The following is a 27,114-nucleotide window of genomic DNA, read 5'->3' on the forward strand; positions in this document are numbered from 1 at the left end:
CCTTTATTAGCAACTCTCTCCAATAAATTTTCTTTCTGTACTCTCTTTTTCTACCTTGCATTTACTCTGTTCTTCTCCCCAGTTGTTCTCATGCCTATCTAGAGGTCTAAATGAGAATGTCCCCCAAAGGACCATACATTTCAATACTACATAGAAACTGTTTGTGAAGCCTTGGGAGGTGTGGCCTTGTAGGAGATGTGTCACTAGAGGCAGGCATGAGTGTTCAAAAGACTGGCATCAGGCCCAGTGTGTCCTCTCTACCTCTTGTGTGTGATCTGAGATGTGAGCTAAGGCACGGTGGCAAGAAGAGCTGAGTCATCATGGACTTAACCCTTTGGAACTGTGGAGCCAATTAAGCACTTTCGTTTATAAGCTCTCTTGGTCATGGGGTTTTATTACAGCAATAGAAGACTAACTAATATAGTGTAGTTTATACAAAAAGACCGTCTGTATAACAAATATGTAATCACGATAAAGACATTAGTGCTGATATAATCCTATCACCTAATTTTTAAATCCATTCAGATTTTGCCAACTGGACTAGTAATACCCTTCACAGGAAAAAACAAAAATCAGATCTACACTATGTCACAGTTACTGTCTTGCTCAAGTCTTCTTTAATTTGAAATTGTTCTCGTTTTTCCTAAGTCTTCACATTTTTTAAGTTTACAAGTTACTATTTCAGTAAAATGGCCATCAGCTTTAGGTTGTCTGATGCTTCCATTAACCCTGATTATGGTACTTGGACCACAAACACTCTACGTCTTTGCCCTGCATCCAGTGCAGTGGCATACGATTTCAATCACCCTATTATTCATAATGCCAACTGATCACTTGATTAGGGAGTCATCTTAAGATGCCTTTAAAAACAAACAAACTCCACAAATCTCCATCATTCTTTAAAGTACTTTCTTACTTTCTGAAGTAAGACTCTTCATTTTAGGTTCATCTTGATTTTTTTTTTCTGTTGTAAGCTGGCATTAATTATATTTAAAAACAAACAAAACAGAAAATCCTTTTTCCTTTTAGTGAGTGAAGATATTCAGAAGCCAAGATTTTAATGCTAGGTATGCTCACTGCTATTTGGAGTATCTCATTTACAAGACTTCTCAGTAATCAGAGTACAAGTAAAGACACAACACACACAAACACACAAACACATTTATTTACTTCTTTATTGCTGTACCTGTGTGTATGTATATAAAAGGTGTTTACAGCAAAATCTCCAATTCCAATCTAACGATACTTTGAATATTGGTAATCCCATTCTCTGAAAGTGAAAAGAACTCTGGCTCTTTTTATCCCTAATACACTCACTTGACACTCCCAGTGTTTAAGCAATCTCCCAGGCCACTGCTGACACTTCCCCTCAGATACCTTTTTCCAGTACTGGGTCACATGGTGCTCCTACTTTGGCCTTTCCATCAGTCTGATGGCAGTGTCTTCCCCCACACATCCATGTTCACGTTCCTCTCTCATCAGCTGGTCCCACTCCCTTGAAGCTGACTGCCCTGTGTACGGATGCCTTCCTTACTCTATGTGGACTCTGATATACTGCAGTGATTATAGCTTAGACTCTCTCACTTAGCCACGCTCATTGACTTGGTGGTCTGGTTGACAGTGTCCTACGGAAACTGTCCTATTCTCTATTTGGGTCCTGGCTTACCACTCCCCATTCCTGATGTCCTCAAAACTCATTCTCAAACCCTGACCTAGGGTATCACCCTCTTCTAACTCTGAGAAAACCGACTGTATACAACCTCACCTCAACTACTCAGAAGGTGAAATACATGGGAACGTTCCTGCAACTCACTTTGGATTCTGTTTCTCATTCCCTCACTTATCCCTAACTGAAAATATCCTTAATTCAAACCACTTGCTAATTCTAAACCAAAGTGAATTAGTACACGTCCTAGAAATTTTCATAGTAAAAATGCACTTACATAGGCCATATATATGTTTGTAACTGCCTAGTGCCACAGGCTATCTCAGCTACTCCAGAGGCTTAGGCAAGAGGGTCACGAGTTCAAGTCCTACCTAGGCAACTAAGTAAAAAACCCTAAATCAATCAATCCCCCCCCCCCAGGTAAAAAGAAGCTGGGGTTGTACCTCAGTGGTACAGTGCTTATCTAGCATTTACAAGAGCCTGGGTTCAATTCTCAGTACCAGAAAAAGGGACATTTATTTCTGACAATGAAATAATTAGATGGTCTCTACTAACAATGGTATTTAGAATTAAAGAAAGGACTAAAATTGATGAAGCAGATAAGGTAGAATATTAAAACTATTATTAACATTTACAACTTAACTTTCCAAGATAAAATGTTTTAACCATAAAATGATTTAACCAGGATATGGTTATAATAGGATATCTAAAATAGAAGTATGATTTTTCATATCAAAACAAAAAAAGTCTTCTTTGCTTATCTACCTTTATTACTAAGAGTAAAATCTTCAGCTTTAGAGTAAATGGTGTCTTTTGTACTCACATTTAGAGCACTCTTCCTTTACTCTCATATCTAGAAGCTGTACCAGTTTTATACTTAACTTGCTTTGTATATTTAAAGGTTTAATGAGTACTAGAAGTACTTAAAGAATCAGAAGTACCAAGAAGTTTGGAGGATGAACATAAAGAGCCTATTGGTACATAGACCAACACCTTCCACCATGTATATAAAACACCATGCTGTTTTTATTCTAGCAGATCATCAATTCAGCAGTTGCTCCTTATGCATTGCAAATACTGAGGCGGCACACATGCAAGTGTAAGTTCATCTTCCATCACTCACAGGATGCTCCCACTTCGTGTAACAAGAAACCATCTAGGTCTCTGCACCCCCATGCCACCGTTTACTCTAGATCCAACCACTACTGGAGATACTGCAGTATTATGTTATTTCTTAATATCTGTTCTAGTTATCCTTGAACTCAAAGTTCACATTTTTCTAGATCAATCATTTCAAAATTCAAAAGTGATCAAGTAAGGCATTATAGTAGTTAAGATCATTGATTACTGGCTTAGGGATAAAGCCTAAAGTATTAAGTGTACATACTGGACACCAATATATAATATTTGGGGAAAAAAAAAAGGCCTGGGCAAGTATGGCAGCCTGCCTGTCTGTCTAAGTAAACAGAAGTAGAGAAGCCGCACAGTGCACTAGGGAAGACACGCCCACTGTCAGCTCGCTCATGCGCGCGCTCTCTCTCTCTCTCTCTCTCTCTCTCTCTCTCTCTCTCTCACACACACACACACACACACACACACTCACACACACCACAATCTCCTCTCCTAATAGAACATTCTCCAAAGCTTGCTCTCTGCTCTGTACCACCTGCCTCTCTAGAAGCCCTCCCCACCTGTGCTTCTCTGAACCCCGACAGACTGCATCAGTGGATTCTCTTGCTTTCTACCTCTTCCTTGGGCCTCTGGCAATCGGCCTATCAGGAATCTGCACGCTTCCTCGTTCCTCTACTGAAAGTCAGATGGAATCAGTACCCCTCAGTCAAAATTATGTAGGGCCTGGCAACTGTTTCCTCTCCTTGCCTTTAAGACCTAACTAGTGTCAGCCAGTGGTGGCACATGCCTTTAATTCTCACCACTCAGATGGCAGAAGCAGGCAGATCTCTGGGAGTCTGGGGCCATCTTGGTCTACAGATCTAGTTGCAGGACAGCCAAAGTTACACAAAGAAACCCTGTCTCAAAAAACAAAGAGACAAAACAAAACAAAAAAGGAACAAACAACAGAAAAAGCTTAAATAATAATAGTGTCACACTGTTACCAAGACAACTGTACAGTTGGTACTGTTTCTTTACTGTTAGGCATGGTGGTGCACTCCTTCAGAAGGGAAAGCAAAATCAGGAATTTAACAGATTACAAGGCAAGTTTAAGGCCAGAGTAGGTAACATGAGACCATCTCAACAAACCTAAAATGTCTCTTCATTAAATGTACTTTCATTAGCCCTTTAAGTGTGCTATTTCCTACCAGATCCATGACTAACGCAAAACAGAAATGTGTGTTCAAAGATATGCTAAACTCAGTGCAGGACTTTCTAGGATTGGAGAGATAGCTCAGCAGTTAAGAGTGCTGTCTGCTTTTCCAGAGTACCCAAGTTTGGTTCCTGGCACTCACACTGGACAGCTCACAGCCATCTATACCTACAGTTCTAGGGGTTTGAATGTCCTCTTCCTACATGTAGTGTGCACATACACATACAGGCAAAGAGTCATACACATAAAAATAAGTAAATCTTTTTTTAATGAAAATGTTGCCCAGGGGTCTCTTAGGGAACACTAATATAGTGTGGACAGTATTATCAGAATCTTCTTTATAGCAGACTAACAGTCTGTTTGCTACCAAAACCAAATGTATCCTCTTCCTTGACTTTAGTATGCTGTCAAGGTTCTCCAAAGGCCTTCAAACTTCTAGCTTCGTCCACATTTACTTTTCTATCACAACCAGTTATTTTCCTGATACATACTACCACAAGAATTTAAGATAAACTTTCACATATTTAAAAGTTAACTGAGGTGAGCAGATAATGTTTCCAAGTTATACAAATGGAAAAAAGGAAAAAAAAAAAGCTGGTTGGTGGTGGCGGTGCACACCTTTAATCCCAGCACTTGGGAGGCAGAGGCAGGCTGATTTCTGAGTTTGAGGCCAGCCTGGTCTACAGAGTGAGTTCCAGGGCAGCGAGGGCTTCATGGAGAAACCCTGTCTCGAAAGAAAAAACCAAAACCAAAACCAAAACAAACAAACAAAAAGTTATACAAGGGCTGAGGTTATAGACTAGTGGCTTGTTAAGTGTTACCAAGACCCTGGGTTCCAGTCATAGCACTGGGTGAGGGCTGGGGGTACACAAACAGGAAACAGGTATAGATACTCAGGCACTATTAGAAAGATGGTCTGATGATTAAGAGACCTGGCTGCTTTTCCAGAGAACCCAAGTTCTACTCTTAGCACCTATACAGTGGCTCACAACCATCTATAACTCCACTTCCAGGAGATCTGATGGCCTCTATGGGCACTGCATGCACATGGTACATATACATGCTTGCAGGTACAGTGACTGTGATAGCATGGCTATAATGAAGGGCTAGAGAGATGACTTAGAAGTTAAGAATGCACATTGCTCTTTCAGGACTCCAGTTCAGTTCATAGCATCCACACTGGATGGTTCAAAACCACCTGCAGTCCAGTTCTGATATCTTCTTTTGGTCTCTGTGGGCACCTACACTCCTATATACGAATACACATAATTAAAAATAAAAACAAAATCTTAGACTAAATCCATTATCTTTTTTTAAAAAGGCAGATGAAGGCCAGTGGCGTGGCTTAGCAGATGAAGGCCCTTGTCACTAAGCCTGAAGAGCGGCGTTCGATGCCAGAACCCACATGGTGGAAGGAGAGAACCAACTTACTTCTGTATCCCAACCCTCATGCTAAGTGCTGACAATAAATGCAGAAATTTACACCTTCACACGCTGCTTGTGAAATTGTAAAATGCAAAATAAGCAGGAAATTCTTGAAGCAGGTAACAGTTACCAGTAATTCTGCAACTCCTCTCAAGAGAAACAACAGAAAAACCCAGTCTGAAAAAAAGAACACCATATATCCACTCAAAAACGTAGCCATAAATCTTCACAGCAGTATTATTCATAATAGAAAAACAGAGACAACCCAAATGTCCAATGAACAGATTAATAAAATGTGCATATGCACGCAATTAGTATTATTTGATAAAAAGAAACACTCACTGATAAATGCTACAGTGTGCATGACCTTTGAAATCATTATGCTAAATGCCCATCAGCAGTGACCACATATCTTATGATTCTATTTATATAAAATGTTCATAATAGCCAAATCTGCAAAGAAAGCTGAATGGTTTCCTAAGGCTGTAGGTAGGTGAAGAGAAGAAAACACAGAATTGACTTTTAATGAATACCATCTTTTCTTCTGGCAAGACAAAAAAAAAGCATATGAAATAAGCACTGACAGGGAAGGCAATGAACAGATGAAAGCTCCCGGAATGTGGGAGGGAGTAAGGGAGAGGGATAGACAGAGGGAAAATGGGAAGGAGGGAGGGAGTCGCTCAGTGAGTTCATGCACACACGCACATTCATGTCTAAGTGTGGCAGTTACAGGTGGAAATAGGTGGTTTACAGTAAGAAGAGAATTAAAAGATGGAGATGGCTCAGTGGTTAGGAGCACTTGTTGCTTTGCGCACAACCCAGGTTCAATTCCCACCACCAAATGGTGTCTCATAACCACCTGTAAGTCCAGTCCCAGGGAATCTGGCGCTCTCTTCTAACCTCCAAAAGCACCAGGAACACATGTACATATAAGCAAAACACTCGTACACATGAAATAATAAAATATTATCTTTGAAAAAAAGAAAAAAAAAACCCAAACCAGAACTGATTTCTCCCAGTTCTGGTGCCTGCTGAAACTGCTCTCTGCTTACAAGACGGCCTGTCAAAAGGGGAAGATGGAGGCGCAATCAGGGGACACTCTTGTCCTTCAAGTCCTTCATAAGGGCTCTAGCCCTGTTCTTGAAGGCAATGTCTTCATGGCCTAGTCATCTCCTAAAGTGCACACCTGCAATATTGTTATATTGGGAGATTAGTTTAACAAATACCAACCAACTATATTTTGGCTACTATGAATAATTCCGTAATCACACAGAAGAGTCATCTCTTTAACATCTCTTGTCATGTGCCTTACATATACACCCGAGTGAGGTTTTGGGATCACATGAAGTTCTAGTTTTAAATATTTTAGGAACATCCATATTGTTTTCAACACATTGCTAAACTTACATTTCCACCAAAAGTGGCGTACTTGCATGTCCTCCAGCACTTACTTTTGTATCATTTTGCCAAAAGCCATTTTTAATGAGATACTCTGTGTTTTCAATCTGAATTTTCCTAATGAATAATGACCTTTGAACAGTTTTCTATATACTTGTTGGTCTTTTGAGTGATGTTTATTCAGGTCAATTGCCCAGTGTGTATATGTGCAAGTATGCCAGCCCATGTATGCAATGATGTGCATGTGTGAGCACACATGTGCCACAGCATACAGATGGAGGTCAGAAGACAATCTCGGGTGTCAGTCCTTGCTTCTACTTTGAGGCGAGGTCTCTTTGTTTTCACTACTGCATATACCACATTACCTGCCTTGTGCATGTTCACAGATTCTATCTCACCTCCCATCTCCCATAAGAGCACTGAGACTTCAGATACATACTTCACATGATAGGATTCAAATCCTCAGTGCACAGAAGCATTTTACTCCCTCAGCCATCTATTTCCACTGCCCTGTACATCTATTTCTAAGATCAGGTTATATATTATCTTGGTTCTATATCCTTTAGCAGATAAGTTTCCAAAAGATAGTCTCCCATTCCAGATACTTTTCTTTGGTGTCTCTATTTTTGTTTTTGCTACCAACACTTTTGGGATCATATTCAAAACAATCTTTGTCAAGACCAATGTTATGGAGCTGTCTGTTTTCTTCTAGTATTTTTATAGTTCCAGGTCTTCCATTTAGGTCTTTAATCTATTTGGTTTTATTGTTGTTTTTAGTGTTGTTGGTTTTTTTTTTTTTTTTTTTTTTTTTGGTGGGGTTTGATAAGGATCTAGTGAGGTTTTCTCAAACAAATAAACAAAAACAACCTATCTTTGATCTAGACTAGTGTTCCTCAATGTGTAGGTCAAAACCCATTTGGGAGTCAAATGACCCTTTTACAGTGTCACTTAAGAACATCAGAAAACACAAATATTTACCTTGTGATTCATAACAGTAGCAAAATTAGTTATAAAATAGCCACAAAAAATAATTTAATGGTTGGGAGGTGTTACCACAACATGAGGAACTGTCTTAAAGGGCTGAAGCATTAGGAAGGTTGTGAACCAATGATCTAGACAATGAAGTGTTTGAAAATATCCTCCAAAATTCGAACTGACAATACTATTGGTGATATAGATCTGTTGGTAGAGTCCTCGGCTGGAGTGCACAAAGTCCCGGCTTCAACACTCAGCATTGCACAAACGAAGAGTCAGAGAAGTGGAGGATGCCAGTCATCTCATCATCAGGAAATAGAGGGAGAAGATCAGCTGCTCAAGGACTTTGCTATGGAGCAAGTTTGAGGGTGGCCTAAGCTACCTGAGATCTTGTTAAGAAAGAAAGAAAGGGGGGCTGGTGAGATGGCTCAGTGGGTAAGAGCACCCGACTGCTCTTCCGAAGGTCTGGAGTTCAAATCTCAGCAACCACATGGTGACTCACAACCATCTGTAACAAGATCTGACACCCTCTTCTGGAGTGTCTGAAGTCAGCTACAGTGTACTTACATATAATAAATAAATAAATAAATAAATAGATAGATAGATAAATAAATAAATCTTTAAAAAAAAAGAAAGAAAGAAAGAAAGAGAAAAAAGAAAGAAAAGCACATTCAGAAACACACACAAAATAAACACACACACAGCTTTTACCTATTAAGAACATAGTAACAATTATTAAAATCTCAATATAAGAAAATCCTGGATTCACAATAATGACAAACAAGGTTATTTAGATCAATGTCACTATTCTACAGAATAGTCTAGATTTAAAAGGTAAAATATAAAGCAACAAAAGACAACCCAAGGTGTTCTAAGTGTGAAATGTCCTATGCAGGTTCATGTATTTGCAAGCTTGGCCTCCAGCTCGAGGTACTGTTTGGCCAAACAGAGACTATTAGGCGTGTCTAGCTGGAGAAAGTCGGTCACTCGAAGGTAGGTCTCGAGGGCTACAGCCTGCCCCAGTTCTAGCTGGACTGCTTACTGAGCCAGAGGTGTAAAACAAACCATACAAACCACAAGATCCCAGCACCAGTGACAAGAGCTGCCCCAGCCACCACACCCTCCCTCCTATGGATTATGCTTTATGAACCAGAAGCCAAAACAAATGTTTTCTCCCTTAAGTTGATTCTGTCAGATACTTTGTCAGAGCATCAAAAAAATTGACTACAACAGTATGAAAATTACAAGGTCACAAGTAAAATAAAAATCAGCATCCAAAAATGTATGATGTAAAAAAAAAAAAAAAGAAAAGAAAAAAAAAGAAAAAGCTACCTCTGTAGGGAAGTCTTCTAGGAAGTCTGTCAATTCTGAAAATTTACATCTGTTTTAGTAAAACAGCAAGAGACACAACACAGAAAGAGAAAGCAAATCCAACAACCACAGTAAATTCCAAAACCTTAAACTTGGTTCAAGGTGGTTTCAGATTGGTAGTGACCTTAAACACATAGCAAAAAAAAATTTCAACGTATGCACTGACCATAGGCAGATAGTTCTCATAGATCTCTGGTCAAAATGGAAAAGAACACACTCAGGAGGACACACTGTATGCCAGCACTTATATGAAAGTCAATCCTTTGTTTCCCGGTTCATTAAGTCATTAATTCATATCAGCCTTCCCTACAGGCAACACCCATCAGCCATAGGCGCACTAACAAAAACCTGGGCGCTCACACGTCTCCTTTTTAGAATCTGAAGGGCCCGAAAAATATGCTACTTAAGATAATCAGCTGTACTCAAATACTCAGGAAACAAGACTCGCAGACCTAAATAAGCTGGGAACAGTTTCATATAAAGAGACACAACTGGTTTCAATACCAAGTTATGAAAAAGATTCCTCAGGCTAATAGAGATACAACAGATAAAGCTATCCCTCAGAATCCATGAGGGAATGAATCCAGGCTTGTTCACAAAAAGAAAAACTATGAATGCTCAAGTCCCTTCTACATGATGGCACTGTATCTGGTATAACGCAGGCACACCCTGAAAAGGTTTCCACATACTTTAAAACATCTCTACATTACTAATAATACTTAATACAATATAAATTCTATGTAAACAGCCGTTTTACTACATCGCTTAGGGAATGATAAACTGGGAGGAGAGTAAAGGTAGTGTTCCTTAGTGTTCCATACAGATACAATCTTTTTGAAATATTTTCAAACCCCATATGGCTGACTACACTGGTACAGAACCCAGAGAAGGCCAATTAATTATAAACCCAGGAAACGAAAAGTGCCTTAAGATCTAAAGCATAATTTAATTCAAAGTTACAGCAATCCATTGAATTACTCCACCAAATCAAGAAGTGTCTGAGTGCTTACTACAGTCAGCTGCTTGTCTAGAAAAGCAGAAACAAAACAGGTATGTTCACGTCCTAAAAATAAAATGCTAATGTGCCAAAAATGGGGATATTTGACAATAAATATATGCTTCTCAAATAGTAATAAGCATATAAAAGATTTCACACCCAGTGCTAGAAACTGAACCCAAGATACTAGGCAAATAAATACTTGACCATGGAGCTACCTCTCTAGCCCCCTCCCTCACTGGACACTTTAAAGACTCTGATTAGTGTCCTATCAAGAAATTAAAGAGAAGCCAAGAGAGCAGTGCACACCTGCAATCCCCACCTGAGAACTGGAGGATGAAGAATTTAGAATTCAAAATCAGCCTCAGCTCCACAGAAGCTCTGAGGTCAGCTTGGGCTCAAGATCATATATCCCAACCAAACCAAAACAACAACAAAAAGAACACAAGGAAAAACTGCCTCTAAGGCCTAAATATTACATTTGGATTCAGTGGGGATATTTTAGACAAACCCTTTCCACTATGCCTTTCTCAACAGCTCCAGATGAATCCTAAGTGCTGAATCCCATATTAACAAAGCAATCAGATATCATCTTATAATGCCTGATAGCATTCCTTTATGCTGCAAAAGAGGTTTCAAAGAACTAGTCAGAGGAAATTATGCAAAAGCAATCACAAATTTTATGACAATGTTATTTCAGAAACAAAAGAAAATGCTGAGGCAGGAATGACAATATTAAAATGATCTGTGGTCCCTATTTTCAAAGCACAATTTTCAAATTAAAAGATTTATCATTCTATCATTAATTAGAAAGTGGTGCCACACTTAAAAACAAGTCTATTTCACACAAGAAAAAAAATTCTTAGTCCATAAATCAACTCACAAAACTCAAAACAGAGTAAAGTACCACAATGAAGCCGACTACCTTTTCCCATTGAGGAGTCTCTCACTTCCAGAAACAGCTCTGCTAACTAAAGCGATACAGAAGAATACTAAACGGCAGATGAGGAGAGAGGAAGTATTAACATGTTGTGGTAATAATTCATATTAAAAATACAGTCAGTTTCAGAACCAGTAAGACTACTATACTAAAGAAACCAACACTTCAAATATTTTTGCATGAGTGATGAAACACATGTAATTATCTTCCACAACCTAAGGACATGGTCTGAGTCAAGAGGACTGGTTGTTATTTCAGAGGACCAATGTCCAATGCCCAGCACCACATTGCAGCTCACAACCATTTGTCACTCCTTTAACTCCAGTTTCAGAAAACCCAGTGCCCACTTCTGGACATATACATGCAAGGAAAACATTCACATACATAAAATAAAAATAGAAATTTTAAATAAATAGATAAAATATAAAGGAATGTCTCTTACTTTCACCAAAGAATTGGGGAAAAAGTCATCCCTTCTACTAAAGCAAATTATGATTTCCTTCTGTGTTTTTTTAAAGATTTATTTATTTATTTTATGTATATGAGTACACTGTAGCTGTCTTCAGACACACCAGAAGAGGACATGAGATCCCATTATAGATGGTTGTGAGCCACCATATGGTTGCTGGGAATTGAACTCAGGACCTCTGGAAGAGCACTCAGTGCTCTTGACGGCTGAGCCACCTCTCCAGCCCCCTTCTGTGGTTTTTTTTAATGGTTCAAAAACTAGGTTGATTTTATGCTAATGACTAGCTACATGTGTACAGACACATAGATACCATGTTCCTGAATCAAGCAGTCAGCCAGACCAGCCTCTGTGCTTGGTCCCTATCTCCGACTCACTGCTTTCAAGCTCCTTACACTTAATGCAAGTCAAATCTAACCACTATGATCAGGCTGGCCCAGAAGCATTTATTCAAAGGTCCCATCAGTGCCAGGCTCTATGTCAAGAAGCATGTTGGTAACTTGCTTATGAAACAGTAATGAAGCTGACAATGAAAGAATGATGAGTAAGACATGATCGCTGCCCTCTAGGAACCTGAGAATTCCCACATGCACAACCCTTCCAGTTCTAAAACCTAGCTGAAGTGCTGCGACCTATCTAAAGCTTTCCCTACAATGAACAGAAGAAAAAGCAACCCTTTTAAAAATAGTTTTAACCTTCAGTTGTCACTTTCTATTCATTTTAGTGTTAGTTCTAAAGTCTTAAGTCACAGATGGAGAGAGAGTTCAGTGGTTAAGATTATGGGCTGCTCTTCCAGAGGACCCAGGTTCAATTCCCAGTACCCACGTAGTGGTTAATAATCATCTATAACTCCAGTTCTAAGGAATCCCTCTTCTGGCCTCCAAGAAAACCAGGCACACATCCTGGTGTATAGACATATTACAAACTATATACAGAAAAGAAAAAAGCAATAGTCTTCATCACATGAGCTACTAGAGATTCATATTTCTGTACAACTGACTCTTTTGCTATATATATCTGCAAAGCCTAGGTTACTGTAACCATATGAACACAAAAGTAAGATCTGTGGGATAGCCCAACATCAGTCTTTCCACACCTTTTAGTATGCTAGTTACTACACACGGCTTCAACTGAAATACAGGCAGCTCTCAGTTTTACTTACTGAGGTAGGGTCTCTCGGGGCTGGCCAACTCGGCCTAGTCTAGCCAGCTATCTTCCTCAGGAAACTTGTGACCGCCTCCTGAGAACTAGGATGTCAAACAGCTGCCATACCCTTGCATGGGTTTTTCAGGATCAGGGCTCCAGTTCTCACACTTGAACAAGCAAGTTGCTTTATCCACTAAGCAATGTTCCCTGACACAGGTAGCAATATTTTAATAGGCCATATAAATGAGATGCATCTGACCTATTTCTGTCATTCATACATATATATGTATATATACACACACATATATACATACATGCTTATCAGTACAAATATTTTTTCTGTTGAACTTTAATTGACCTCTCAGAAAACTAAAATGATACCTCCTGACAAGTAAAACTTACTGACTAAATAAAGGAGTCCTCTGACTCCCTTAGCTATAAAAGGGAGCTGTTAATTACAAAATCTGTACTTGGGGGCTAGAGAGTCAGCTCAACAGTTAAAGAGCACTCACTGCTCTTACAGAGGATCCATGTTCAGTTCCCAGCACCCATAAAGCCAGCTCACTACCATCTGGGAACCCAGTTAGAGGATCTAGCACCTTCCAAGGGCACCCAGCACACACAGGGTGAATACACATACATGCAGGCAAAACACTCATTTACATAAAAATGAAAAACTTTTTAAAATCTATACTTTGTGAAATTACTGATTCATGTTTAGCCATGATCCTCTATATTCTCTATGATAATGAAGTCAACATAATAATCAATGGACAAGATATCATGCATTCTGGAAAAAAAAATACAAACTGTTGACTCTAGTCACTACCTCACTTAAATGCTCATTTAAAACTAGAAGTCCCTTAAAGCACAGCTCAGATACATTAGCAGTTAATCCATAAAGCCTTAAAGCTATACAACAAAAGCCTGACCTAATCCATTTAGCAAATTACTGGTAATTCTGAAACCCAGGGCCACAAATATAGAAGTTCTATGGAATACCTTTATTTCCAAATTTTAACACAAGTCTTTATAAGAAGCATTAAAACAAGTAAGCTCTGGTAGTGTACACCTGTATCCCCAGGAATTCAAGACCGGCCTGGGCTGTACTGTGAAACCCTGCCAAAGAATAAAGATTAAAATGGCCAAGGGGGTGGGAGGGCAGGGCTGAAATGATAGTTCAATAGTGCAGTTGATCAAGTGGCAAATATGAATCCACAATGGAGTGAGTAAATTCCCAGGAATAACCCGACCACTGAGGAGCCAGCAATGAGTAGGCTCGAGGCTCACCTAATCAGCAAGCTCAAAATGAAGGAGAGATCGGGTTACAAAAAAACCAAGGTGGATGACCCCTCACAACACCCAAGTCTGACCTCTGTCCCACACATGCAAGCATACACATAAAAGATAAAACAGCAAAAACCATCAGTTACAGCAAATTACTTAGGTTTGAGCACGTAATTATATATCACCAGTGTTTTGTGTAACAATGAATTTTCAATCATTAAACCCTTAGGATAGTAATGTGACCCTTAAGATAAAATAAAATGTGACAACTGTTTTCTAAATTTATATTTTGATGTGATTTTTCCAGACATCAAATTCCCAATAACAGACAGTATAGGTGCTTGTATTATATTGCAACCTAGGGGAAAACACAATCCTCGCTCAAAGCTGTAAAACAAAGACTAGAGGCACGGCTCAACAGCTAAGAACCTGTACTGCTTTTGCAGAGAACCTAAGTTCAAATCCCACCACCCACATCGACAACAACTCACAAGCACCTGTAACTCCAGCTTCAGAATCATGTCCTCTTCTGGCCTCCTTAGGCACCGATGCACATGCATGCACATGCATGCAGATTAATCCAATGGCTAAGAGCATTTGCTGCTTTTGCAAAGCACCTGAGTTTGGTTCCCAGCATTTGTGATGAGCCTCATAAGTGTCTGAGCTACAGCTCCAGGAGATCTGATGCCCTCTTCTGGCTTCTTTGCCAGATATACCCACAGTCAGTCACAAATAAATACATGAATTTAAAATTAAAAATAAGGGGCTAGAGATACGGCTTGCTGTCTAGTATGTGCGAGGTCCTGGGTTCAATCGCCAGGCACCAAAGAGATAAAAAATGTTGTAAATAGAAAATAAAACTATACCCATCTCCATTCACTGATGACACTGTAACCATCACAGAATGTACGTTTAAAAGGGAAAACCCTTAGTCCCAGCAACTGGAGAGAGTCAGGTGGATCTCTGAGTTTAAGGACAGCCTGGTCTATATTACGAGTTCCAGGCCAGCCATGTTTATAGTGAGACTGTCTCAAACAAACATAAAAGTAAATGGGAAAGGACCAATAATGCCTGAAATTCTAACTGATGTTACATGATTCGTTTACAAATGACGCTCACCATTATCAGAACAATCAAGTGGAGAGGCTCCTGAGGTATTTTGTCTTGATGGTTATGTTTGCAGACTGGGCAAACACTTCTGCAGAGTGCTACAGGACAGATTCCTGGGGCAGGGTTAAGTGGGTGACTAGATGAGCTTTTAAGTGTCACTTCTAAAATTCCCAATCTACAGCACGTGGAAAAGGAGAAAACATTCGGCCTCGCGACTAAACGATCTGTTTCGAATCCCAGTGAGCGTACATACTCGAAACTTGTCCCTCCTCTCCCGCTACAGAGATTCCCGGAGATTTTCGCAAACAAAGGCACGGAAAATATGCACAGGTGGGATAAAAAGGGGAGTGGCAGAGGCCAGGCGGCGCTCGCTCGAGACAGCGCCCCCACGCCGCCAATTTTCCCGGCCGCACCTGAGAAATCACTGCCATGCACACCTCCACCCTCAGGTGACGGCGTCCGGAGCGAATTCCTCGACCTATAACCCTCCGCCTGCACCTTGGTCGGACATTGGGTATTGTCTGCAGCCTCCAGCGCCCAGGAAAGGCACGGAAGAAAGAGAGAGAGAGAGAAAAAAGAGAGAGACAGACACACACACACATACACACACGAGAGAGAGAGAGAGAGAAAGAGAGAGAGAGAGAGAGAGAGAGAGAGAGAGAGAGAGGAGAGAGAATAAAGAACGAGAGGGAAATCAAGCGATCGGCAAGCCGCGCGCTCCTTTCGCCAAAATGAGCGTCCCTTCCTCGATCCCACTACCTAATTCGGGTCACAAAAGCAGACCCGCCAGCCCAGAGAGGCTGCAACCGGAGCTGGCCGGCGCGGAGTCGCGGGCGCCCTAGGTCCCGAGCAAGGAGGCAGCAAGAGAGGGAAATGGGCGTGTGGGTTGGGCCTGGCTGGCCCCAGGCCGGGCTGGGAACAAAGCCGCCCGGCTCCCCCTACCTGGAGCTGGGGCGTCGCCCAGGCGCGCGGCGCGGGGATCCGAGCGGCGCCCCTTCGGGACAATGGCTCCCTCCCCCGCCGTCGGGCGCGCGGTACAAAGGCGCGGCGCCCGGCCGGGCACCCGTCCGCAAAGTCAGGCAGAGGCTGGAGAGGGGACGGCAGCGGCCGTCCAGGGCTGCGGCCCGGGCCCCTCGGAGGGAGCCCCAGGCAGCCGCCCCGTCGCCTCCCCGCCCGCAGCCGAGCGGGCTCTCGCGGCACAAAGAGGCGCCGGAGTCCGCGGCGCGCCAAGCCCGGGGCTCCCGCCGACGGCGCGAGCCGCTCTGCTCCCCACACTCACCCACAGCTCGGTGCCCCAGCTCATGGCGGAACCTGAGGCGACTGGCGCCGGCCGGCTGCTCCCGCTGTCCTCTCTCGTCCCGACTTTCCCCTCCTCAGCGTCTGCCTCGAAAGCTGCCGCCACCACCACCGGGTTCCCCAGTGAGTGAGAGAGACACGACTGAAGCGAGCCGCCGCCGCGTCCCCGCCTCCCGGCAGCGGGGAGGGAGGGAGGGAAGGAGGGAGGGAGGGGGCCGGGGCCGAGGGGAGGCGGGACGGCGGGGAGGGGGCGGGCCGCGGTGCACCCTGGGATCGGGGCGGGCCCGCACTCGCGCGCGCGGGGGCCGGCGGGGGTCTCCTCCGAACAGCTCGCCCGGGGCGGGGATCCTCGGACCCTCGGCGGCGTCCGCTCCGGCCTCCGGGCTCAGCAAAAGCCGCACTCAGACTCCCGCTCCAAGATGGAGAGCCAGGGAGGACGCCCACGGTCCCTGCCTTGCTCGGAGACCCCCCCCCTCAAAGGAGGCGACCCCACACGTCAGCGTTCTTTGCGGAGCCCTGACAAAGAAACCACGTCCAGACGTTGGAGCAGAGGGGTGTGTGCGTGTGTTTAGTTAAAAAAAATCTGCCTTCGTAAGGTAACTTCTCCGTCCAGGCTTGGCGCTTCAGCCTGGGATCCCCGGGAACCACAGACCTGTAGAGGTCAAACGTCCAATGTGAATGCAACGTGTCACACGACGTGTCTGGTTTTTGTTTTTGTTTTTAATAAAGCATTTTGATTTTATTGTAAGTTCTTTCGGGAAACCTTTTTTTCTTTTTTTTAAGAGGCAAGCGATCCCGTAATCTTTTGGGGACGTTGCCATGGTAAAAGATAAGACTTGGTGGAAAGCGAACCCGACTGACACCTGCAGGAGGTGAGACGCTGCTGAGCTTGCCTGAATTCTAGGCTCGTGGCTACCTCCAGGGACCGGTCTCTCCCTCCTCACAGCCCTTCAACAACCTGTTCAGAGCCTGAGGCGTCTCTTGCCTCCGATAGGAATCTTGGCTGCAGACGACCTCTTGCTTTTAGCTGTGCTGAGTTATTTCCCAGCCTGCCTCCACTGGCAGTCAGCAAGTTTGGCTGGTGCTACTAGATACCGCGTACAGTCTGCTCACTAACTCCCCAGCATATGCTTTAGTATTAATTGCTTGTCGCTTAAAACACACACATTTTCACTCTAGAACCAGTAGAGTACTCTTCAGTGAGTCATGACAACTGAATGCTTCAAGGTCCCCCCACCAACGGACGTCTTATCAGCCTTGAAACTCCTCCCTACGGGACCGGGACCGGGACCAACACAGGTGTTCCAGCTTCTTCCGCCCCAGCCTTCCTGTTTACCTAGTTCTGCTCCCCATTGAAGTCCAGGCAAATAGCCAGAGCTCTCCAGGCAGTCTAACCACCACTCACCAAATTCTTTGCTATCCTTTTCTGAGGTAGGCTGAGCAAATGAATACTCTCTTCTAATTAGGTTAAGGCCGGTCTTTTTTTTTTTTTTTTTTTTTTTTAATGTTCTTTGAAAGTCGCTGAAGCCAAGTGTGATGACGCACACCTGTAATTTTAGTGCTCCGGAGGGGAGAGGCGTAACTACAGGAGTCAGAGGCTAGCCTGGGTTACAGAGTGTGCAGTGGTTGGAGGGTGGGGGTGGGGTGTTGGTAAGAGAGAATATCTTCCTAAGAAATAACTTCTTTCCACCATTTTTCTGGATTTCTCTATTTCAAAAAGGCCTGTCTCTGTCAAAGTATGTCTTCTAACAGTCACCTCTCCGGTCTCACTCTCACTCTCTAGATAGTATGAAGTTACTGTAGCAATGTCTCCTTTAGAGCTATTCCAGTTCTAAGATGTAACTTACCTACGCTCTGCCGTGGAAGCTAAGAAAGACCTAAGGACCATAATTCAAACCAAAATTACACCTCTAAGAGGCAGAGAGCAGGTGAATCTCTGAGTTCAAGACAACCTGGTCTACATGTGGAGTTCCAGGATAGCCAGGGCTACATAGACCGTGTCTCAAAAAAAAAAGTAAAATAAGCTATTAGTCATATTAACACTATACTATCAACATAATTCCCCAATAAAGCATAAAGTTTTGTCTTCAAGCTGAGCCATTTTCCTTTCCCTAAAACTTCTGAATAGGACTTCACAATTTAAACAACTCACTGCCTTAAAAGTAAAAGCAGATTTTGAGCTGAGGTTATGGGTAAAGCACTTGCCCAGCGTGGATGAGACCTTGCTTAGAGTTCAATTTTCAGGTCTGGAAAAAACAACGACAAAAAACACAGAACCCTAGATTTGAATTAACTAAAACCCAAGCAGCTGGCTACACCTGTGCTACACAGTGTAATTTTTAAAAATTACATCATCAGTTTTAACTACTGTAGCCTGGTCTGCCATGTTCAACATCTTGGGCACCACAAAAATAAAATCAAGTTCTTACAATACAGGAATAAAAGTGTCTATTGTTATATTTTGTTTTAAAAACTAATATTAATCAAAAGTAAAAACATATACTATCTAAGTCCTTGTTCCTAAAATAGTTGATATTTAGCTAGGCAGAGATGTTTTACACACACAAATGCTATTTGTCATGCAGCCAAATGCTATTTCACAGAGGTTTTGTGGGGGAATTTGGGGTTTTATTATCATTGTGTGTAGTATGTGTCTTAGTTAGAGTTTTACTGCTGTGAACAGACATCATGACCAAGGCAACTCTTATAATGACAACATTTAATTGGGGCTGGCTTACAGGTTCAGCGGATCAGTCCTTTATCAAGGTAGGAACATACCATTGCCCAGGCAAGCATGGTGCAGGCAGCGCTGAGAGTTCTTCATCTCTATCTGAAGACTGTTAGAAGACTGGCTTCCAGGCAGTTAGGACAAAATTCTTATAGCCCACACCCACAATGACACACTTCCTCCAACAAGGCCACACCTACTCTAACAAGGCCACACCTCCTATTATTGCCACTCTCTGGGCCAAGCATATTTAAACCATCACTGCGTGCATGATGGTGGTGCATGCTCCAATGTCCATGTAGAGGTGAGAGGACTGCTGTGGAGTCGGCTCTTTCACCTCTGCATGCGTCCTATCCATCAATGGTGCACCTCCAGGCTTACACTGCAGTCAACTTTGCCTGCTGAGCTATCGCACCAGCCCAGCCAAGCAGGTTGTATTAGTCAGGGTTCTCTTGAGTCACAGAACTTATGGGATGTCTCTGTATATTAAGGAATTTATTGGGATGACTTACAGTCTGTAGTCCATCTAACCCAACAATGGGCAGCTGTGGATGGGAAGTCCAAGGATCTAGTAGTTGCTCAGTCCCACAAGGCTGGGTGTTTCAGCTGCTCTTCTGTAGAAGTAGGCTCCAACAGATGTGCTGGCAAGTAAGTGCAAGCAGTTGAAGAAGAGTGAATCTTCCTTCTTCCAATGTCCTTATGGAGGCCTCCAACAGAAGGCCCAGATTAAAGATTAGATTTACTACCATGCCTGGATCTGGGATTTGCTTTGTCCCAGCCTGACCTTGAACTCAGAGATCTTCTTACCTCCTGAGAGTAAAGGCGTGTACTACCTTGCCTGGGTCTAAGCTTTTCAAGGCCTCTATGCCTCAAGATCTCTATGCCAAGATCCAGGTCAGAAACTTGTATCTTCCGGCCTCAAGATCTGGATCCCAGGTGAGCCCTCCATTTCTGGATGATAGTTCATTCCAGATATAGTCAGGTTGACAACCAGGAATGGTCATCACACTGGTCAAGCTATTTGTACGTTTTCATAGTCATTTTTGAGTAGTTTAAATTAACATCATTTCCATCTTTAAATTTCCAACTCATGATTGTGAATATTTTTAGTGTAGCAAGGGTATCATCTACTGTGGATGCTCTGGATGCTATCCCTAGTCTACCTGGAGGCCTAAACTTTACAAAACTGTTCTGGCGATTGTACCTTTTTGCTACTTAACGTATTGGCAGTGAATCAAATCATGGTTTCTGTTTCAGAGTGCAGAAGTTTTGAAGGTAAGCAACACTACGAAAGAACCAAGGGAATGACTCTTCTACACATATTTACTCCAGTGAGTAAACGGTAAAACCCTACATTACTACAGAAGCACTGTTGCAATGTTAATCATTTTTACAGTCTCTCTCTCTCTCTCTCTCAAAAAAAAAGTCTTAAGTAGGTCGTGATGACATCCAATAGCTCATAGCTAAAGTAAACCAGGCAGTCTTGAACTCCTGATACACTTACTTCTATTTAGCAAGGGCTAATGGGCCACTTCAGCTTGACACACTGTTTCTTTCCCATCGTGGAAAAACTCTTTTAATGAAGATGCAAACCTCTGGTTTTCCTGCCTCTGCCTCTAAAGGGCTGAGATGCCAACAACTTGACAGACTGTTTGTTTCCTTCCTAATGCAGAGAACACTTTGACAGAGTGGGGTTTTCCTTCAGGCTTGTTTGAACCCCAGTCTATAACCAACCATCGAACTGTTGTGGGTTTTTCTTTTATCATGTATTTATTCCAACATAAGCCCCTTTTTAGAATTCCTTTTTCTACTGAGTGGGCTTCTGAGGTTTTTATTTTCAATTAATACAAAGTAATTCTCCTCTATGATCCCATTGCGTCACAAACATTTACCCCCAGGCCTTTTCCTCTTTCTAGTTTCATTGAATAAAGTGTGACTTTTTAAAAAGTCAGGTGTTCAGTGCTGCATGGTGAATATGTAATAATTCACTAGTGCAAACATCCCAACCTCCAAACCCTTGGTTGCAAGGAAGAAACAAAACCTCAGTCAACTTAGTACCTGGAATATCTGAAGCTCCTGTTAGCGTGGATGTGTCAGTGTCCCAGCCCTGAATGAATATCAAACACCATCTCCACTACCCAAAGTATAAACAGAGCAAGTAGCCACTGACATTCTCTCATTACAAATATCAAGGCTGTCTTTTAGAACTGAAAACTATTTTTTTTTAAAGTGCAGGGTGGAATACACCGGTCATTCCCCGACTCCAGAAGAAGAAGCATTAAAGGTTCAAGGTCCTTCTCTGTTACATAAGAGTCTGAAGCCAGTCTGGGCTACAAGAGACCCTGTTTCAATAAATGAACAAAACCCTACTGAGGCAGTGTCCACAAATTAAATTACTGTCTGTCAGTAAGCCAGAAAATCAAGCTAAAACCTTATTAGGAAAAATGTCAAAAGCTGTTTTAAGTCGCCAATGGAGCACCACACAAGAAGAATCTTACTAGCTCCCTGGTTCCGTGCCAGCGGAGGGAAGAAAGGCGGTAGCTAGTTAATAGTCGTCACTACTTTCTGTACTGCTAGAACTGGAAGACATCCAGACTTCAAGGGCATGGTTTAAGGTGGCTCCCTAGAGAAAAGGGCAAACCAGGAAGAAGGAGAGCAAGGTGCCTAGACAGGCTATTTTTTCTTTCTGGGGAATTCTACTTTCCGTTATTAAATGCAGTGAAAGGATCTCCTGTAATGATCCTGATGAAACTTAGCAAAAATAAGGAAGAAGAAAAGAAATAAATAAAAAGTCCCTGCTGAGCACACACCCAGTCCCAGCACTCAGGAGGCAGAGGCAAGAGAATCATCCATCGGATCATGGAAAGTTCTCGACCAGCCTGCTCTACAGTGCAAGTTCCAGGCTAGTCAGGGCGATACATGGAGACCTGACAAACCCTATACAGACAAACCCTGTCTCGAAAACCCAAAAAAAAAAAAAAAAAAAAAAAAACAGTGCAACACGGGGCTTGGTGGCTAAAAGCACCAGCTGCTCTTGAAGGTAAACTGGGCTCAGTTCAGTTCCCAGCACCCTCATGACAGTTTACAACATCTATAAGGCTAGTTCCAAGGGACCAGATAGCTTCTGGCCTCTGGGCACCAGGCATGCACACACTTACATGCAAGCAAAACATAAATACACATAAGACAAAGTAAATAATCTTTAGAAAATTTAAAAGTCAAATATTTATGTTAATTCTCTTCTGAATAAATATTACCTTTTTTTGGATATTTAGTATAGTTTCTTAAAGTAGTTTAAAATTTTTACAAGCTAAATGGTTTTATTAAAAATTATTTTAACTAGCATGTATGTTTGCTTGTATGTATGTATTTATACGCACTGTGTGCAGCACTTGGTACCTTTGGAGGTCATAAGAGAGCAATCCAGTTTCTTAAAACTGGAGTGATAGGCAGTTGTGTGCCTCTGTGTGGGTGCTGAGTACAGAACGTGGGACCTCTACAAGAGCAGCAAGTGCTTGTAACCATTGAGCCATCTCTTCAGCCCCTTCACCAGTTCCCTAACTAAACCACTCCAATGGTTTCTCCTACTAGCTGGTTTGTTTGATATTGATCTGTATTGGCAAATTTTAAGATATGAATATCAATTCACAAAAAACAACACGTAGTTCTCAGTGTTCCTTTTAGGAAATCCAGTCAGGGCTGGACATCATCATATATACCTGCAATCTCAGCACTTGAGAGGCAGAGACAAGAGGATCAGGTGTTTAAGGTCATGATCGGCCATGTAGCTGGAAGCCAGCCTGGGCTACACGAGACCCTGTCTCAATATAACACTAGTATACTAGGAATTTGTAGCCTCAAGCTTTTCTACCCAGCCTCTTCTCATAGTAGTAACTCTGAGACTTTATTTATGAATGAATGCCTGCCTAGGCCATAAGCTTTGGCTGGCTTCTCACTAGTTCGTAACTTATATAACTCGTTTATTCTAACCTACGTCTGCTACATGGTTGGTTACATATCCTCGGTTTCATTTGTCCACCTTTCCCAGAGCCCAGGGACAAATCTCCCGATCTTTACTCTTTCCCAAAATCCTGGGATTGAGTCCTCTAGAATGCCTCACCTTCTATTTCCTAAGCCTATTTCACCTCAGCTAACAGGCCATCAGCTTTTTATTGACAGGTAATGATTCCACACAGTCCATAAGAGATTCTCTCTATAGGCATTTATTTTCTTTCTTTCTTCTTTCATTTTGTTGTGATACAAGGCCTCACGCTGTAGCCCATGGTGGCCTGGAACTAACTACGTAAACCAAGATGGCTCCAGACTCTTGGTATGCCTCATATGCCTGAGCCTTCTGAGTGCTGGGATTGCAGGCCCTAACAGCGACACCTGTCTTGGAATTAGATGTCTAACTTTCTAACAGGAACTTTGAGGAACACTAAACAGCATTCTGGTCCCCCAAATCCTGTCCTTCTTACATAACACAACCATCCCACCCCTATAAGCCCCAAAATCTGAACTCATTCACACATCAGCTCCACAGTCCTTAATTAATATCATCTAAATCAGATATTAGTGAGACTCAAGGTTTGATCCCCCCTCCCCTGCCCCACCCCCCAGCTGTTAGACATCAAATTTAAGGCCTCACGCCAGTGGTTCTCAGCCCCCAGCCTTCCCAATTCTGTGCCCCTCTAATATGGTTCCTCAGGTTGTGGTGACCCCTAACCATAAAATTATTATTATTTTTTTGCTACTTCATAGCTGTAATTTTGCTACTGTTATGAATTGTAACGTAAGTATCTGTGTTTTCCAATGGTCTTAGCTGGTCCCTGTGAAAGGGTCATTAGACCCCACCCACCCAAAGAAGATCATCATCCACAGGTTGAGAACACTGCCTTATGCCTACTAGACAAAGACTCCACCATTGAGCTGTATCTCAGCTCTTGGTTGTTTGTTTTATTTTATTAAGTTCTAATTATACATACGGACAAGGAAGTGTCCGTACACTGGTCCCGAGGAGCTGGAGTTACAGGTATGTGTAAGCCACCCATTGTGGGTACTGGGACTAGAACTTGGGTTCTCCACAGGAGCAGTGTGTGATCTTAACCGCCGAGCTGTTGGGTTTGTTCTAGCTGAGAACTCGTGGTACCGCTCACACTAGTCTTGAGTTCGCCATCTTCCCGCCTCATCTTTCTAAACTCTGGGATAACAGGTGTGACGTAGCCTCACTGTGTGCTTCAGTGAGCCACCAAGATCAGGCCATGTGATTTATTCCAAGGCGGATTCTCCTCCAACTGTGATCATACGAAATCAAAACAGGAGACACAAGACCAAAGTCATATGCTGAGATAAGTACAAGACAGACCGTCTCTTTCAGAAAGGGAGAAGTGGGCGGGAAAAGGAGCAGCAGACGCTAGCCTACCCTAAAGCTCAACGTGGAGACGCCAATCGTCTCGTTTACATTTTTTCTTTTCCGTATTACTAATGTGTGTTTACAAATGTTTGATGTGTGTGGGTAAGCATGTCATTGCCTGCATGCAGAAGTCATAAGACAACTCTATGGGGTCAGTTCTCCCTTACACCTTTATGTGAGTCTCAGGGACCAAACTCAGGTTGTCAGGCTTCTGCAGAAAGCGCCTGTACCCACTGAGCCATCTCACTGGCCCTTCAATAAGTCTCAAAGACAGGAAAAAAAAAATTCCTTATAATTCCATGTTCCACACGCTGAGCACACAGGATGGCTGCCAAGGACTTTGTCCCTAAGGCCTAGTTGAGCCTTGCCTGTTCAACAACTCTCATGGGTTAGTGTTCTCTACCTGTAGGGTCGGTTCCCAGGCCGGCGTTTGACATCAGTGGCCTGTTGCCAGCATTTTTCCCCCTGGGGAAATGTAAACAAACACCCACTCCTCCTTATAAATCCCCGAAGACAAGACAAGCCAGCATCTGCTTCCACCAAAGCCCAACTTGGTGAACCCTTATAGGGCATGGGTAAGGAGTTACTGCTTACAGGACGCGCTACCTGGGGCTACCCTGAAGCAGTGGCACTGAACATCTTAACCAGAGATCTCCCATCCGTGTCTCTGTCCCTGGCTCCCACTCCCAATCCATCGTCTGTATGCTCCGACCCCTGCTGACCCCACTAGGCCACGTGTAATAAGGACAGAATTACACATAAGTCTCTGGGAACACAGCAGTCATGGTGGATCTCAGGGTCTCTTGTGAGTAATCATAGCTGTTCTGACGACAAAGACGGCTGGTAGACTCGCGGAGAGAATTGTGCAAAGCGGTGATTGGCTCCCATCTCCGCTGGACATTGCCACTCTAAGGGTTTTCAGCAGGGGCTCTACTCCTGTGACCGGTCTCTACTTGGGACTCCAGGCTGGCTGTGACATTCTCTGAAATCTAAGCGGATGACATCACAGCTCCACAGCTCTTGCAGCATGCAGGTCTGCAGAGTTCGCGCCACACGGACTCTGCCCAAGCTCGCTTCTGTGTCCTTTAGAACAGAGTCAAGAGCTACACCAGGGCGTGCTTGAGCCATAGGTGGGGAAGCTGAGGAGCACTGCACTGGAATGCATGGAAGAGAGTCCTAAGATTGGTCCTAGCTCACCCCAGTTCCACAAACCATCCTCCCCGACTGATGCTCTGGGCCTGTAATAGGAGGAATAGGTCAAAAGACCTTCAAAAATGCTTAGAGTCAATCTCTCACTGCATTGAATAGAACCTGGCTTTCTTTCTACCCATAGTACTCTCCAGTGAATGAGATTGACCACATATTTCATGTTCTCTACTAAGCAACAGTTTTTTTTTTTAATTCTTTACATGGTGTTATGGTTTGAATGAGTCATCATAATTCAGTGTAATCCCCATTGTACTCAAAGGATAAGAACTTAAGTCAATTGTATTTGAAGGTGGCATCTTTGGAGGTAATTAGGACTCAATGAGATTACACACACACACACACACACACACACACACACACACACACACTATTCCCACGATTGTATTAGTGGCTTTTTAAGAAGAGCAAACTGGTGTGATGGCACAGTGGGTTAAGTTCGATGACCGTTCAATTCCAAGAACCCACATCGTAGAAACAGGAAAAAAAATCCCCAAAACGAAAAAACAACAACAAAAACCAACTCCTGCAAGTTGCCCTTTGACCTCCACTCTCAGGCCCTGCACCCACTTACACATGCACGTACACATAAATAGATATGATTTTTTAAAAAGGAAGGAAAAGGAGAACGAGGAGAAGGAAGGGGGAAGAAGAGAGGAAGGAGGAGGAGGAGGAGGGGGAGAGGAGAAACAAAAGAGGAGACTCCAAGTAAACAAACTTTCTCTGTCTTACCATGCCATGCCCTGAATGGCCTTGGACTCTGCAGCGTCAACACCAGCAGGAAGGGCCTCATTAGATGTGGCTGCTCCATCTCGAACTTCCTGGCTACCAGAGCGGAAAGACCAACGAGCTTTCTGACTTAATCTGAGGTACTCAGTTCCAGCCACAGAAAACAAAGTAAGACACGTGACCAGGTTAAGCGCTGTCCAAACCTCTCTGCCCTGTTTTCCTTTCGATTACAAATGCCTTCTTTTGGGTGGAGCATCGAACCCCACCTTGCGCGGGCCAGGCAAAGGCCACCCCGCCACTTAAGTTTATCCCTAGCGCCCCTCCCCCCGACTTTTTAGAAATAGTATCTCACTGTCTCAGACTGGCTTCAAACCCAAGAGCCCCCTGCCCCGTTCTCATTCTCCTCCTCGCCAACGCTGGGATTAAGAATATGTGCCACCATGCCTGGCTATATAAATCTCATCTTTAAATCATTTCTTTTTCACTCTCATTCTACTGCGGGTGGTGAAACGCAGCCATGCAGCCTCTTCAATACCGGGTTGCTTAGCGATTTCTTATGTGAGATGTCCCAGCTTTGTGCTCTTGAGTTCTGCTTTCCTAGAGTCCAGGAAATAAGTGGACTTCTTTTTTGTTTTGTT

General features: G+C 43.0%; 1 protein-coding gene and 1 long non-coding RNA gene across 3 annotated transcripts in view; both read right to left on the bottom strand.

Moving 5' to 3' along the window:
* The window catches only part of Fnbp1l (formin binding protein 1-like), an 80,996-nt gene extending 64,428 nt beyond the window's left edge, over positions 1-16,568 (bottom strand). For both annotated transcript variants that reach the window (NM_153118.3, NM_001114665.2), the window contains exon 1: positions 16,384-16,568. In NM_153118.3, the coding sequence (NP_694758.2) occupies positions 16,384-16,407 (24 nt within the window). In that variant the 5' untranslated portion in view covers positions 16,408-16,568. The remainder of the gene's footprint in view (positions 1-16,383) is intronic.
* Positions 16,569-19,102: 2,534 nt separating this feature from the next.
* Positions 19,103-26,613, bottom strand: Gm43568 (predicted gene 43568). The gene is made up of 2 exons (NR_166115.1): positions 26,480-26,613; positions 19,103-19,835 (listed from the first exon to the last, which is right to left on the bottom strand). It is a non-coding gene; the product is annotated as a predicted gene 43568 (long non-coding RNA).
* Positions 26,614-27,114: the final 501 nt, after the last annotated feature.

This window comes from Mus musculus, chromosome 3, assembly GCF_000001635.26.
Source record: "Mus musculus strain C57BL/6J chromosome 3, GRCm38.p6 C57BL/6J".
Lineage (NCBI taxonomy): Eukaryota > Metazoa > Chordata > Mammalia > Rodentia > Muridae > Mus > Mus musculus.